Raw genomic sequence first — 13,843 nt, forward strand, 5'->3', positions numbered from 1 at the left:
CGCCAGACCCTAGAGGTCTGAACGGAAGTCGGACCGACCCGCGATTCGGAGTGCGAGGCCCCGCCCCCATCCTGAAAGGCTAGACTCGCGCTGGGCGAAGCGGCGGAAGTTCCGTGTCCTCGAACTCAGGCGAGGGACGCGCGGTGTCATGGCTGCGGATAATGAAGATGGCGCAGTCTCAACTTCGGCGGCCTCTGACGGTGAGTGTATTCCTAGGGGTCGCCTTAAAATCCTTTGCGCAACGAGGGAGGGGAAAGCTTCGAACTTACAGTTCTAGAAACCGACCTCAAGCTTCAGAAGACTTAGCCTACAAGTCCCGAAAGCGTGTGGGACGCCTCGTGAGAGCCTATTGGGGCATGTCGGGAAATGTAGTTTGGAGCTGCTTAGCAAGGCAGGTTGGGAGTTGTGGTCCGCAAGAAGTGGGATGTTTTGGGGGGGAATCTCTAATTTGAGACCTTATGTATCAGATTCTGGGCTGTACTGTTACTGCACTAAAGGCTTTTGGAGACAACATGAACAGTACGATGAAACCTTGAAGGATGTTAAGAGAACTTAAGCCCTCAAGCCCTGCAAAATATCCCCTGCAGAACATGTCAACCTCAGATTTTCTAGTCCAACTAGTCTTTTCTATGGATTGTGAGGCCGAGGGGGAAATAATGTTCTCAAAATTTCACATGTGCTGCTGGAAGACCCAGGCTTCCTGTCTCCAAATTCTAGACTCTGAAGGTATGTGTGTAGAGTGTGTATGATACAGAGGCAAGCTGCCACATCTTTCTTGAATAGAAATTGCTCCCAGGCCCCAACTATGTTTTGTTTCTCCTGAGCATTTGTAAATCGTTAAAGTCCACCTCCTTTCTTGCCTCCCAGATGCTGTTAGCAAAAGCACAAAATCAGGAGAAGAGCTAGTAATCCAGGTTCCCGTAGTGGATGTGCAAAGCGACAACTTCAAAGAGATGTGGCCATCCCTCCTGCTGGCCATAAAGACATCCAGTTTTGTGGCTGTGGACACGGTGAAGACTGGAGAGTGGGAAGGCAGGTGGTGGGTAAAGGCCTAGTCCTGGGACCTCAAAATAATCTCTTCCTTCCCCCTCTTAGGAACTGAGTGGGCTTGGAGACAGGAAGAGTTTGCTAAACCAGTAAGTATAAGGCCTTGGTCTTTTTAGTCCACACCTGGCAGGAGGCGAAGACCTCAGCCCTCAAGTGGAAGTCACAGTCCTGGGTGGTTAAAGTCCTTCATAGGATTCCCAGCTACAGTCACCCTCACACCCAACCTTAAGGTGCATCGAGGATCGTTACAAGGCTGTGTGTCATGCTGCCAGAACCCGTTCCATCCTCTCCTTGGGCCTCGCCTGCTTCAAGCAGCAACCAGACAAGGTAGGAGTGAATCTTAACCTTCATCCCAGAGCTGAAGCTGTGGAGAAGAGGGTCCAGATCCTGAGGAACATCAAGTGTGAAGTTTTTTTCCTCCCAAATCTTGATATAGCAGACCCTGTTTGTCTCCCAGGGTGAACACTCATACCTGGCCCAAGTATTCAATCTGACTTTGCTCTGCATGGAGGAGTATGTCATAGAACCAAAATCTGTGCAGTTCCTGGTACAGCATGGCTTCAATTTCAACCGCCAGTATGCCCAGGGTATTCCCTACCATAAGGGCAATGACAAGGTAGGCCTTCTGCCTTGAAACTCTTCTGCAGCTTACTTTCTACCCTCTACAGGGTACACAGAAAGCATCTGTTTCTTAGGGGAATGGGGAGTCACTACTTACAGGCCTAGGGAAATAAAGCTGATGCATAGATGAATAGTATTGGGCTGGGCAGGGAGGGAGAACTTGCCATTGGGGAAATAGGGAGGGACCCAGTATAAATACATCAAAATAAATGCCTTCCCAGTGGTCTTTTTATTTCCATAGGGTGATGAAAGCAAGAGCCAGTCAGTGAGGACTCTGTTCCTGGAGCTGATCCGGGCCCGCCGGCCTCTTGTGCTACACAATGGTCTGATAGACTTGGTGTTCCTGTACCAGAACTTCTATGCACATTTGCCAGAGAACCTAGGAACTTTTACTGCTGACCTGTGTGAAATGTTCCCTGCTGGCATTTATGACACCAAATATGCTGCTGAGTTTCATGCCCGCTTTGTAGCTTCCTACCTAGAATATGCCTTCCGGAAATGGTGAGAACTGGTTCGGGGGCAAGGGACCTGGTATAAGCCTATTTCATAGGCATATTAATAAGTTTATTAAGGGGAGTGGGCTGTGGAACACCCAGTAGAGTGCATGTGTTACAGTGTACAAGGACCTAGGTTCAAACCCCCCTAGTTCCCAGCTGCCGGAGGGAAGAAGCTTCACAAGAGGTCAAACAGTGATACAGGTGTCTCTCCTCTCTCTTCCCCCTCAGTTTCTGTGTTTATCCAAAAACTAATTAAACTACTGTGTCAAATAAAATACTGTGTGTGTTATAGTAAGTGCATACCAGTGCTAGGCATGCACATCAAGCAATGAACAAAACCCCTAATCTCATGGAGTTTAATGTTTGTGGATCGATTTCCTCGTGTTATTGCAGTGAGCGGGAAAATGGGAAGCAGCGAGCAGCTGGCAAGCCACATCTTCATCTGGAGTTCTGCAACTATCCTTCTAGTATGAGGAGCCAAATTGACTACCGTTGCTGCATGCCACCTGCAACCCACCGTCCTCAATCTACCAGCATCTGCGATAACTTCTCAGTGAGAGCAACCCCTCTATACCCCAATTTCCTGAGAGAGAGGGACATTCCTGAAACCTAGAACCCTTTTTTGTTTTTGCCATTACTGGGGCTTTACTGCTCTGAACCAACTTTTTAGATGAAAAGAGAAGATACAAAGGGAGAAAGAAACCATAGCACTGAAGCTTCTTCCATTACTGTGGGGGCTGAGCTCAAACCCAAATTGTAGAACCTCTTTCTGATCCTCCTTTCTACATCTAGGCCTATGGCTGGTGCCCTCAAGGACCACAGTGTCTTCGATCCCACGATATTGACCTCATCATTGATACTGATGAGGCTGTGGCAGAGGACAAACGGCGAAGACGGCGGCGTAAGGAAAAACGGCGAAGGGCATTATTGGGCCTGCCTGGGAAACAGACCTCTGGGGAAGCTGAGGATGGTCCTCCCACGAAGCAGATCTGTGGAGATCTCAGGACTGAGGAAATTTCTGAGGAAGTGGCAGAGGATGGGACTAAGAACCAGCCTTGCTCTGAGCAAGGTCACAGAAATGACATGGAGATTAACCTTAATGCAACAAAGCCTGAAACACCTGACTTGGCTGCATCAGAAACACCAGGGAATCAAGCAAGTCCTAACTCAGTGCCTGGTGATGGACTGCATCGGGCTGGTTTCGATGCCTTTATGACAGGTTTTGTGATGGCCTACATGAGCCTGAGCCAAGAGCCCAAGTCCTGTAGCTCTGAACACTGGCTACCTGAATGCCACAACAAAGTATATCTGAGTGGCAAAGCTGTACCCCTCACAGTGGCCAAGAGCCAATTCTCTCGTTCCTCAAAAGCCCACAACCAGAAGATGAAGCTGGCATGGGGCAGCAGCTAACCCAGTTTCTATCTAACACTGAGTGCCCAGGAGAAGAAGCTTAGAGTGTAACAGAAAGTTCTGGACTTCCAACCTGTGATGTGTCTTCTCTCAACTACACACTGTTGGGGATGGAGTGGCGTCTGGCAGTTAAGACTGTGTTGCTCCTGGACCTTCTATATCTGGGAGACTGAGATGCAAGAGTACAAATAAGAAGGTTTGCCAACGCCTGTAACACCATCTTTATTAAATTTTAAATCTGGAAGTATCTTGGGAAATTTTTACAAAAAAACAAAAAATCAACAGAAACAAGTTATGAAAATGTTGACCAGCTTCATCTTTGGTTATTTCTTATTGCGACTTTGTAAGAAGACTGTTTCCATAGCACCAGCCATAAAAATCAGTCCATTTATAAACTATTTAACCAGCTGGGTGTATCACCTGTTGACAAATACATAGAGCAGGCCCTAAGGCCTACAAAACCAGCCCCACTCCCAACCACAAGGTTGAAAGTCATACAGGGCAGAGCATTATGACACCTTCATAAATACGAAAAATAGATTAATCAACTGGGAACAATCTTTGAATAGGTTAGCTAAGAGCCAAGACCACACGCTGTCTTACCCTCCCCCTCCCCTTGCATAGAATTGTAGTGGTGTGGTCTGACTGAGCAGTAAGTGCAAACAGCAATTATTCAAGTGTCTTAGACATACTGACAAGAAGCACCCCAGTCTTCAAGTCTCAGAACTAACCATGTCCTAAGGCCTCCTGGTTAGCTACAGGTTCTGTCTGACAGCTTATATGCCCTATGAAAAGGCAAAAGACAGACCTCTGGGATAGAAGACAAATCTGGGGTAGCAGTTGCTTGCCAGTACAAACTAGAACTAGGAATCCTCTGATTCTGTCTGGGGGTGTGCATGGGGTCTTGGTGGGAGCCAGGGCTCCTTATTGGATTTCAGAGGCTTAGTATCAGCTGTTGGCCCTAACTAGGAGGACTTCTTACTGCTGTCTCCCCTCTCATACACAGCCACTGGGCACTGAGAACCCCAAAGTTGAAGTGGAATTGGTTCTGTGGGTTCTGGCTTCCAGGAAGCATCAAGGCTGTACACTAAGGGGATCCTATGGCTTCAGCTGGAGGTTGATACCCTGGGAGAGTCCAGAACTCACCTGGCTCACCCATCCTGTTCTCCCTGTGTTTTCAGACCTATGCCTGAGACAGAGAGGTTTGAAGCCAAACCTTTTGGCCTTTCTTCTACATTAATCTCTTCAGAGGCACCTTGAAGGTGTGGACTGGCCCTCTGGGGCCTAAGTCCAAAACCATTTTCTTCCTGGGAACCAGTGCAGTCCATATTCTCATGGGCTGGAGCAGCTGGTAGGGCAGGTGCTCGGTATGGTGGGATCTCTCTTACTCTGTACTTGAGACTACTGAGCAGGGGTGGAGGCCCACCAGAGAGTGACTCTTCTCGGTCCACAAATGGACAGGTCTCTTGATGCAAGAATTCTGGTGACCCAGGCAAAGAGCGCCACCGGCGAGCAGGTGGGGCCAGTGGCTCCTGCCAGTCAGCCAGGGGCATAGTTCCAGATCCTGGTGCATCCAGGTCAAATACCAAGGAGATGACAGACTTGCTGGGCAAGTCAAATAGCTTGATCTTGCCACCCTTGAGGTCCTGGCGAGCACTGAAAGGGTTGATTTTGGGGGGGTGTGCAGTACCACTTCGTTGTGGCCGGTAATAGGGGTCTGAGACATTCACCATATGTGGGGGCTTATGGGAGAAGATGTCTGATTGGCTTCGAGATAGCCAGATGGTTCGTCTTGGGCGTGGAGACTTGGGATGGGTTTTATCATCCAATGAGCTCAGTCGCTTCACTCCAGGTACTTTCTCCAACAGTCCTGAAATATAGCAAGCCAGTTACTATCACTAGTCATAGCAAAAAGAAGCACCATAGGAAAGAATAGGAGGTAGTATGGCCAATCGTAACTCCTAGACTTCAGTACTTTCCCATCCTTCTCTGCTCCCCTCCCCCAAGACAGAAGATCATACATTGATAGTGCTAGAGAGGCAGAAAGGCAGGGCCTAATTTTCCACCTTGGGATCAGGCTGAACATTGGTCTGATCTCTTACCCTTGGCTGTGGATGGTAGCTTTGCATCCCTCTCTAGTTCTTCCTCTTGTAGACGACTCATTATTTCCTCCAGAGTCTTTCCAATTTCCATAAAGGATGGTCGCAGTTTGGGGTCCATCTGTAAGCATCCACACTAGTTACTAACCCTGCCCTCTTCTACCAGGGATACCATTTGAGTTGGTTTCTTGCATCTTTTAAAATTCAGAGTGCAGGGAGTGGGGCAGTAGCGCAGCAGGTTAAGAGCAGGTGGCACAAAGCACAAGGACTGGCGTAAGGATCCCAGTTCAAGTCCCCAGCTCCCCACCTGCAGAGGAGTCACGTCACAGGCAGTGAAGCAGGTCTGCAGGTGTCTTTTTCTCCCCGTCTTCCCCTTCTCTATCCATTTCTCTCTGTCCTATCCAACTACGATGACATCAGTAACAACAATAATAACTACAACAATAAAACAACAAGGGCAACAAAAAGGAATAAATAAATAAATAAATATTAAAAAAAAATTCAGAGTGCAGCTAAAAGATCTTTACTGATGTGGCCTGGGAGGTGGCACAGTGGATAAAGCACTGACTCTCTAGCATGAGGTCCTGAGTTCAATCCCTGGCAGCCCACGTACCAGAGTGATGTCTGGTTCTTTCTCTCCTATCTTTCTCATGAATAAATAAATAAAATCTTAAAAAGAAAGAAAAAAAAATATCTTTACTGACAGTCCCAATCCATGAAATTATCCCCAAAGCTAAGACCAGAGAAGGCGCTATCATCTCTCCCGTGTCCCAACATTCTGTGCCTTATTCCCTTGTTTGGCACAATTCTTTAAAGAAGATGTGCTCACATTAGTTTATTCTATTCATCTCACTTGTTAATATGTTTATGAAAGCCATACAGGCTACCTCTTAGGCAAAACAGATGTGCTAGCCCAAAGCTATCTAAAATAAAAGCTAACATTTCCGATGAGCCTTTGAACCAATTGGATCCAGAGTTCAACTAAAACCTCATCCAAACCTCCATTAACCTCTAAAGTCAGGCATGTTGGATCTACCCTGCAGACTTAGGACTGGATAACAAAGCAGTTTTCCTTTCCATGGTTCAGGACTCCAGAGAGACTCAGACCAGAGAAGACACTGTCAATCATCAGTGAATGAAACTTCTTGTGAGGTTGGTTAGTGGACTCCCTCTATAGCTCTAGCCAAGTGAAAGGGTTCAGCCAGGTCCCAACAAAGTCAGAGAGAAGAGACACTCACGTTACAGCAGTTGAAGGTGAGCTGCAGGAAGTCAGAAGGACAGTCTCCCACCATGTGCTGGAAAGCATCATAGTCCAGCCCAAAATTCTGCAGAACAGGAGGCAAACGGGACATGGGTAGATAGATCATTAGTCCCTCCACCTATCTTGGCCTGTTCAGAGAAGCTGGAAACTACACCCTGAGAAGCAGCCAACAGACTTAATCCCAGCAATTCTAGCCTCAGAACAAGAGTTTCATAGCCTCAAAGTCAGCCCCATCCCAGTAGCCCTGATCCCATGCCTACGGCTCACCTCTGTACGGGGAAGATAGTCCGGATCAGCCTGGATACGGGCGATGATCTCGCAGAGGATGATACCATAAGAAAACACGTCCGCCTGGTGAGTAGTGAGACCTTCTTGTAAGTGAGCTTACAGGGTGAATATAAGGATTTCCCGCTCTTGTCCACCCAGACATGGATTCTCCTGCTCATTTGTTAAGTCATTCCCTGGGCCACTGCCACCAACCAGCACTACTTCTGACGGGGAGAAGGAATACAGATCCTCATGTTGCATATAAAGTGTGAGGCTAGATACTTTCTCCTGAAAGTGGATTTTAAGGAGAACCCAGGTCTCAGGTTGCCTGACTTACCTTCTCATTGTATGGTTCATCACGGAGAACCTCGGGTGCCATCCAGAAGGGTGAGCCCACCACAGCCAGCTTCTCACTCCCCATGCTGTGGGGTGGAATTATATGGAAAACAAGCTGATCACTATTGGTGCAGTGAGCTACATAACCATTGGAAATTCCACTCCCCCAAGGACAGGCACTGACTAAGGGTGACCAAATTTGGCGAGCTGATATTAAATTATGACTGAGCTCTTAATACTGGGAAAGAGCTGGTGTTTCTCTTTGCCTCTGACTCTAGTACCCATTAAGGCTACCCACCTGACATCAGGGATCTTCTCAGCCAGGCCAAAATCAGCTACCACTGCAGAGTAACCATTCTCATCCCTCTTTATCAGGCAGTTCTAGGGTTCCCAAAGAAGAAGACAGTGTGGCTCAGAAGTAGGGACCAGTCAGTCAGCCACCCCTCCCTGTCATAGGGAACATTGCCCTCTGTTCCTTGGTGACCCAGTGTCAGACTTGGCAGCTCTGACAGCTATGTGAAATGAGTTAGACCTGCACTTGGGTGACTACCTAGGATTCATTTCATGTTCCAAACAACTATTTGTTTTTTTTTTAACTTTATTTTTAATTTTTTTCCCTTTTTGTTGCCATTGTTTATCGTCGTTGTTGTTGTTGTTATTGCTGTCATTGTTGTTGGATAGGATAGAGAGAAATGGAGAGAGGAGGGGAAGGCAGAGAGGGGGAGACACCTGCAGACCTGCTTCACCACTTGTGAAGGGAACCCCCTGCAGATGGGGGGCTGGGGGCTCGAACTGGGATCCTGATGCAGGTCCCTGCATTTTCCACCATGTGCACTTAACCCACTGCGCCACCGCTGGCTCCTTCAACTATTTGTTTTCTATGAGCCACTCATGGTTCTAAGTGCCAAATTTATCTCAACTGAATATGCATATCCTCATGGAGATTACAATCCAGTGAAAGACTTCCCTTCTTTACTCAACATGTAGACACCCAGGGGCCAGGCAGTGGCACACCTGGTTAAGCATGCACATTACAGTGCACAAGGACCCAGGTTCAAGCCCCTGGTCCTCACCTGCTGGTGGAAAAGTTTCACGAGTGGTGAAACAGGGCTACAGGCGTCTCCATCTCTTTCCCTTCTCCATCTGCCCCACTCCTCTCAAGTCTTCTCTGTCTCTATCCAATAATAAAGATTTAAAAAGCATTTTAAGATAAATAGATTTTAAAAAAAATAATGTAGAGACCCAAAGACCAGGTCTAACCTTGTCAAGTAATATAGAACAAGTAACTCAAATTTATATGAATTTTTCACTGCCTACAGAATCATAACCAATCTATTATGCATTACAAATGTATGCTTTGGCTTAAACCAGTCAGTTCATGCCCCTCCCATATGTCATCATCCCCCTATGTACATGTCTTCTAAACTTATCACCAAGAGGCTGGATGTCTGAAGTCTGTCCTTCTTTCTTTCCTTCCTTTGGCTTTGCACCTGGCACAGTTCTATCACTTCTGGCAAACCTTTTTTCCTTTTTAATTTCAGATAGAAACAGGAGAGACATCACATTACTGCTCCACCATTCATGAAGCTTCTCCTGGTACCGTGACGTACTCCCATGTGGTGCCAGGGGCTCAAACCTAGGTCCTTGTGCATAGCAAAGTCTGTGTTCTACTGGGTAAGCTACTTTCCAGTCCCTAAAGTGTGTGTGTGTGTGTGTGTGTGTCTGTGTGTGTGTCTGTGTGTATGTTTTCATTCCATTGCTTGGGCTTCAACACTATGGACCAACTTTTTCAGATAGAAAGGCAGAGAAAGAAGGAAAGATATTCCTGCAGCAAAGCTTCCTTCAGTGAACTGAGGTGGGACTCAAACATGTGTTGCACCCATAACAAAGCACACTATCCAGATGACCTATCTAGCCAGCCCCAAAGTTTTATTTATTGCCACCAGGGGTAGCACTGGGGCTCAGTCCCAGTACTACAAATCTACCGCTCCTGATAGCCATTTTCTCCCCCCCTTCTTTCTATTTTTATTAGATAGGATATGTGTGCACGTGTGTGCACACACTCAAGTGCATTTGGTTGTTTGTTTGTTTCTTCTTAAGATTTCATTAGTGACAGAAAGAGAACCAGAGTATTATTCTAGTATATGCCATACCAGGTGGATCTCACATTTTCAAGTTCTGATCTCTACCAATTAATTTGTCATGACTTGGGCCATAATTTAAAGTTTTATTTATTTATTTATTTCCCTTTTGTTGCCGTTGTAGTTATTATTGTTGTTGTTATTGATGCCGTCGTTGTTGGATAGAACAAAGAGAAATGGAAAGAGGAGAGGAAGACAGAGAGGAGGAGAGAAAGACACCTGCAGACCTGCTTCACTGCCTGTGAAGAGACTCCTCTGAAGGTGGGGATCCAGGGGCTCAAACCAGGATCCTTAGGCCAGTCCTTATACTTTGCGCCACCCGCTGCACTACCACCTGCCTCCCAATTTATGAAGTTTTCAAAAATATTTTATTTATCTATTGGAAAGTGACAGAGAGAAATCAACAGAAGAAGAAGATGGGGAGGCGGGCGATGGTGCACCCAGTTAAGCACACATAGTATGAAGCACAAGGACCAGGCTCCCCACCTTACAAGCAGTGAAGCAGGTCTGCAGTGTCTATCTCTCTATCTCTATCTTCACCTCCTCTCTTAATTTCTCTTTGTCCTATCCAAAAAAAAAAAAAAAAAGCCACAGGGGCAGTGGATTTGTAGTGCAGGCACCAAGCCCCAATGATAACCCTGGAGGCGAGAAAGAGGGGGGGGGAGATGGGGAGGAGAGTCAGAGACATCTGCAGCACCACTTCACCACTTTTGAAGCTTTCCTCCCTGCAGGTAGAGACTATAGGCTTGAACCCAGAACCTCGAGCATTGTAATGTGTACTCAACCAGGTGCACCACTACCCAGCCCATGAAGTTTTTATTTTTAATTGCCACCAGCATGGGGCTGAATCCTCGTTACATAAATGTATATATGTATACACACATACTTTTAGATAGAGACAGAGGTAGAGAGGGAGGAAGAGAGAGTGTGGGAATGTGGAAGAGATCACAGCACTGAAGCTTCCTTCAATGTGATGGGGACGTAGATGGTGCACGTGGCAAAGCACACTATCTATATAAGCTATTTGCCTGTCCTTTTCCCTCCCTTCCTCCTCCTCCTTCCTCTCCCCCTCCCTTTCTTTCACCAGAGCACTGCTTAGTTCTGTCTTCTGGTGGTACAGGGGATTGAACCTGGGACTTCTGAGCCTCAGAAATAAGAATCTCTTTGCAAAACCATTATGCTATCTCCCCTGCCCTCAGCCCTTTTATTTATTTTATTTGATAAAACAGAAAAGTTGAGAAGGGAGGAGGAGATATAGATAGACCGACTGACCAACTCGCAGAACTGTTTCACTGCTCATGAAACTTTCCCCTTGCAAATGGGTATCTTGCACAACATAATATGTACACTCTATTGTGTAAGCTACCCCCTGGCCCCTCCATAGTAGGCCCTACAAGATTTTGCCTTTGATAATAATATTGTTCCCTACCATGTTGACTGTCCTCCTAATTCTCCTTTTCACCTCAGAAAATTTTTCTTTTTTTGCGGCAAGTTCCCTTTGCAGTTAGCTCTCCAGTGCTCACCTTCATCTCCTGATTCTATCTTTCAGTCCAGCAGAGACGCTGTGTATGAGCATCTCAGGAGCAAGTTCTGGTTTGGGACTTCCTACCTCACACTTGCCAGTTCATGAGAAAAGCTTAGGACAAATGATGCTGTCCTCAGAGAAAGGATGAACCCGAAAGACTTGTAAATAAACACAAAGCAGCAACAAACTCTCCCCCAAATAGCTGCATTCAAAATAACCCTACACAATTCTGGCTCAGGTGGCACTCACCACCCTCTTCCTCCAGAGGCAGCAGAGAGTAGGTAGTCTTGGCTCACAGAGAAATTTCTGGGGCCAGCAAGGCCCTATCTGACCTAAACCAGCCTTGGCATCCGGTGGCCAGGGCATTGCCACCTTCTGCTTACTCCCACATCAAATACAAATCAGCCACTTCCTCTGGCCTTGACATAATCACACTATTCTCTTTCCCTTAGCTGGAAGGAGCCTTTGATTTCTTCACAATCTCTTGCCCTGGAATCCCAGGTGGAAATGCATTATCTCTAAGCTTTCAAGCAAGAACTTCCTTGTGTTTGTTTTGGCTCTGGCTCTTTCATCAGCTCTGTTGGCTCAGCACCCTACAGCTCCCTGACCTTGACTATAAGAAGATGAGTCCTAGGCAGTCTGCATATTAGACAACCAAAGCTCAGCAAGAGGGCATTGGCTAGAGAGTAGCAGCTCAAATCTGTCACCTATTTCCTCCTCCTCCTTCTTCCAACAACTCCTGTCTCCAATGTGTAGTCTAAAGTTCTGTTTGTTATTTGCTTTATAGCCTTCAGAAACAGCCCTGTTAAATTCAGCCTCAGAGCAGGAAGTAAGGATCATAACATGGACACAGTGTACTGCCCCAGGCAAAGCTGTCCGCCGTTTGCCTCATTTTAACATTCATGAAGTCCTACTACTCACTTACTGCAAGCTACCTATCTAGATATAAATGACTTGACAGTATTTTCTCTGAGTCATTGAGTAATGTTGAAGGTAAGGATGATTAAGGTTCTGCAAAATAGGACAAAGCTGCCCAGCCCAATCAATCCCTGGTCCAGAATATGGCCACTGCTCCTCTTAAAGCTTATCCTCAACCAATAGTTGTACACTGGAACCAAAGGGGGAAATCTGATGATAGAATTGGGGAGATGTCTCAGTATGTTAGAGCACCAAACTTGCATGCTTGAGGTCCCAGAGGTCCCAGGCTCTTTTTTTTTTTTTTTTTAATTTTTAAGACTATTTTATTTATTGGATATAGAGAAAGAGAAATTGAGAATAGAAAGGGAAAGAGAGACCCCTGCAGCTCTCCTTTACTACCAGTGAACTTTCCTCCTACAGCTAGGGACCAGGGGCTTGAACCTGGGTCCTTGTGCACTTTAATGTGTGCACTTAGCCAGGTGTACCACCTCCTGGCCCCCCAGGCTCAAATTTTTAAAAGTAATCATAAGATTTTTCTTTTTTTTAATATTTATTTTATTTATTTATTCCCTTTTGTTGCCCTTGTTGTTTTATTGTTGTAGTTATTATTGTTGTTGTCGTTGTTGGATAGGACAGAGAGAAATGGAGAGAGGAGGGGAAGACAGAGGAGGAGAGAAAGATAGACACCTGCAGACCTGCTTCACCGCCTGCTTCACTCCCCTGCAGGTGGGGAGCCGGGGTTCGAACCGGGATCCTTATGCCTGTCCTTGTGCTTTGCACCACCTGCGCTTAACCTGCTGCGCTATAGCCCGACTCCCAATCATAAGATTTTTCAAGATTATTTATTTATGGCAATAGGGGCCTGAGAGGTTGCACAGTTGAACAGGGCACTGAACTTGGAAGCATGAGTTTCTGAGTTTGATCCCTGGCATCTCACATGCTAGAGTGATTCTCTGGTCTCGGTCAGGGTCTCTCTTTCTTTACCAAAGCACTGCTCAGTTCTGGCTTATGGTGGTGTGGGGGATTGAACCTGGGACTCTGGAGTGTCAGGAATTAGAGTCTCTTTGCATAACCATTATGCTATCTCTCTAATAATTAAATAATCTCTCTTTCAAATCATTCCTTTTTTTTTTTTTTTTTTTTAACCAGAGCACTGCTCAGCTCTGGTTTTTGGTGGTGAAGGGGATTAAATCTGGAACTTTGGATCCTCAAGCATGAGAGTCTCTTTGCATAACCATTATGCTATCTACCCCACATTCCCTACCTCTTCATCCCACTATCATTGTCCCAGTTCGGGTCCTCATCATTTCTTTTCTTAACTGGTGTCTGAATTTCCAGACTTAGTTTCTCCATAACTCACCTTCCTCATTCCTGCCAGCACGATCCTCAGCAAATCTAACTACGATGCTCCCTATTCAAAAGTCTACAGTGACATATCGTGTGATTCCATTTGCATGAAATGTCTAAAATAAACAGATCAAATCCACAAAAACTGGAAACAGATTAGTGGTTGCCAAGAGCTAAAGGGAGAGAGGACTATGAGAATGGGCTTTCTTTATGATATGATGAAAAGTTCAATACTGAAACCTAAAACTATTGATACACACACACACACACACACACACACACACACACACGAGTTTTATGTGCTGGGGAGATAGCATAGTGGCTATTTAAAAGACTCTCATGTCTATTCTGGGTCCATACTCCCAGAGGGATAA

General features: G+C 46.1%; 2 protein-coding genes across 3 annotated transcripts in view; one reads left to right on the top strand and one right to left on the bottom strand.

The window, feature by feature from the left end:
- Nucleotides 1-21: 21 nt before the first annotated feature.
- TOE1 (target of EGR1, exonuclease) lies at nucleotides 22-3,880 on the top strand. 2 transcript variants are annotated; one of them, XM_060184784.1, is made up of 8 exons: nucleotides 22-200; nucleotides 868-1,010; nucleotides 1,096-1,136; nucleotides 1,278-1,374; nucleotides 1,484-1,663; nucleotides 1,910-2,169; nucleotides 2,559-2,718; nucleotides 2,958-3,880. In XM_060184784.1, exons 1-8 carry the CDS (start codon nucleotides 149-151, stop codon nucleotides 3,573-3,575), a joined length of 1,551 nt encoding a protein of 516 aa, XP_060040767.1. In that variant the 5' UTR covers nucleotides 22-148; the 3' UTR covers nucleotides 3,576-3,880. The 2 variants fall into 2 exon arrangements, with proteins under 2 accessions (XP_060040767.1, XP_007531050.1); XM_007530988.3 differs by having other exon boundaries at nucleotides 1,505-1,663.
- Nucleotides 3,783-13,843, bottom strand: part of LOC103120560 (testis associated actin remodelling kinase 2) — a gene marked incomplete at its 5' end in the record, with an annotated part of 35,287 nt that continues 25,226 nt past the window's right edge. Inside the window, 6 exons of the mRNA XM_060184785.1 lie at nucleotides 3,783-5,445; nucleotides 5,678-5,795; nucleotides 6,913-6,999; nucleotides 7,203-7,286; nucleotides 7,540-7,624; nucleotides 7,837-7,919. Of these exons, the coding sequence (XP_060040768.1) occupies nucleotides 4,727-5,445; nucleotides 5,678-5,795; nucleotides 6,913-6,999; nucleotides 7,203-7,286; nucleotides 7,540-7,624; nucleotides 7,837-7,919 (1,176 nt within the window). The remainder of the gene's footprint in view (nucleotides 5,446-5,677; nucleotides 5,796-6,912; nucleotides 7,000-7,202; nucleotides 7,287-7,539; nucleotides 7,625-7,836; nucleotides 7,920-13,843) is intronic.

This window comes from Erinaceus europaeus, unplaced genomic scaffold, assembly GCF_950295315.1.
Source record: "Erinaceus europaeus unplaced genomic scaffold, mEriEur2.1 scaffold_275, whole genome shotgun sequence".
Lineage (NCBI taxonomy): Eukaryota > Metazoa > Chordata > Mammalia > Eulipotyphla > Erinaceidae > Erinaceus > Erinaceus europaeus.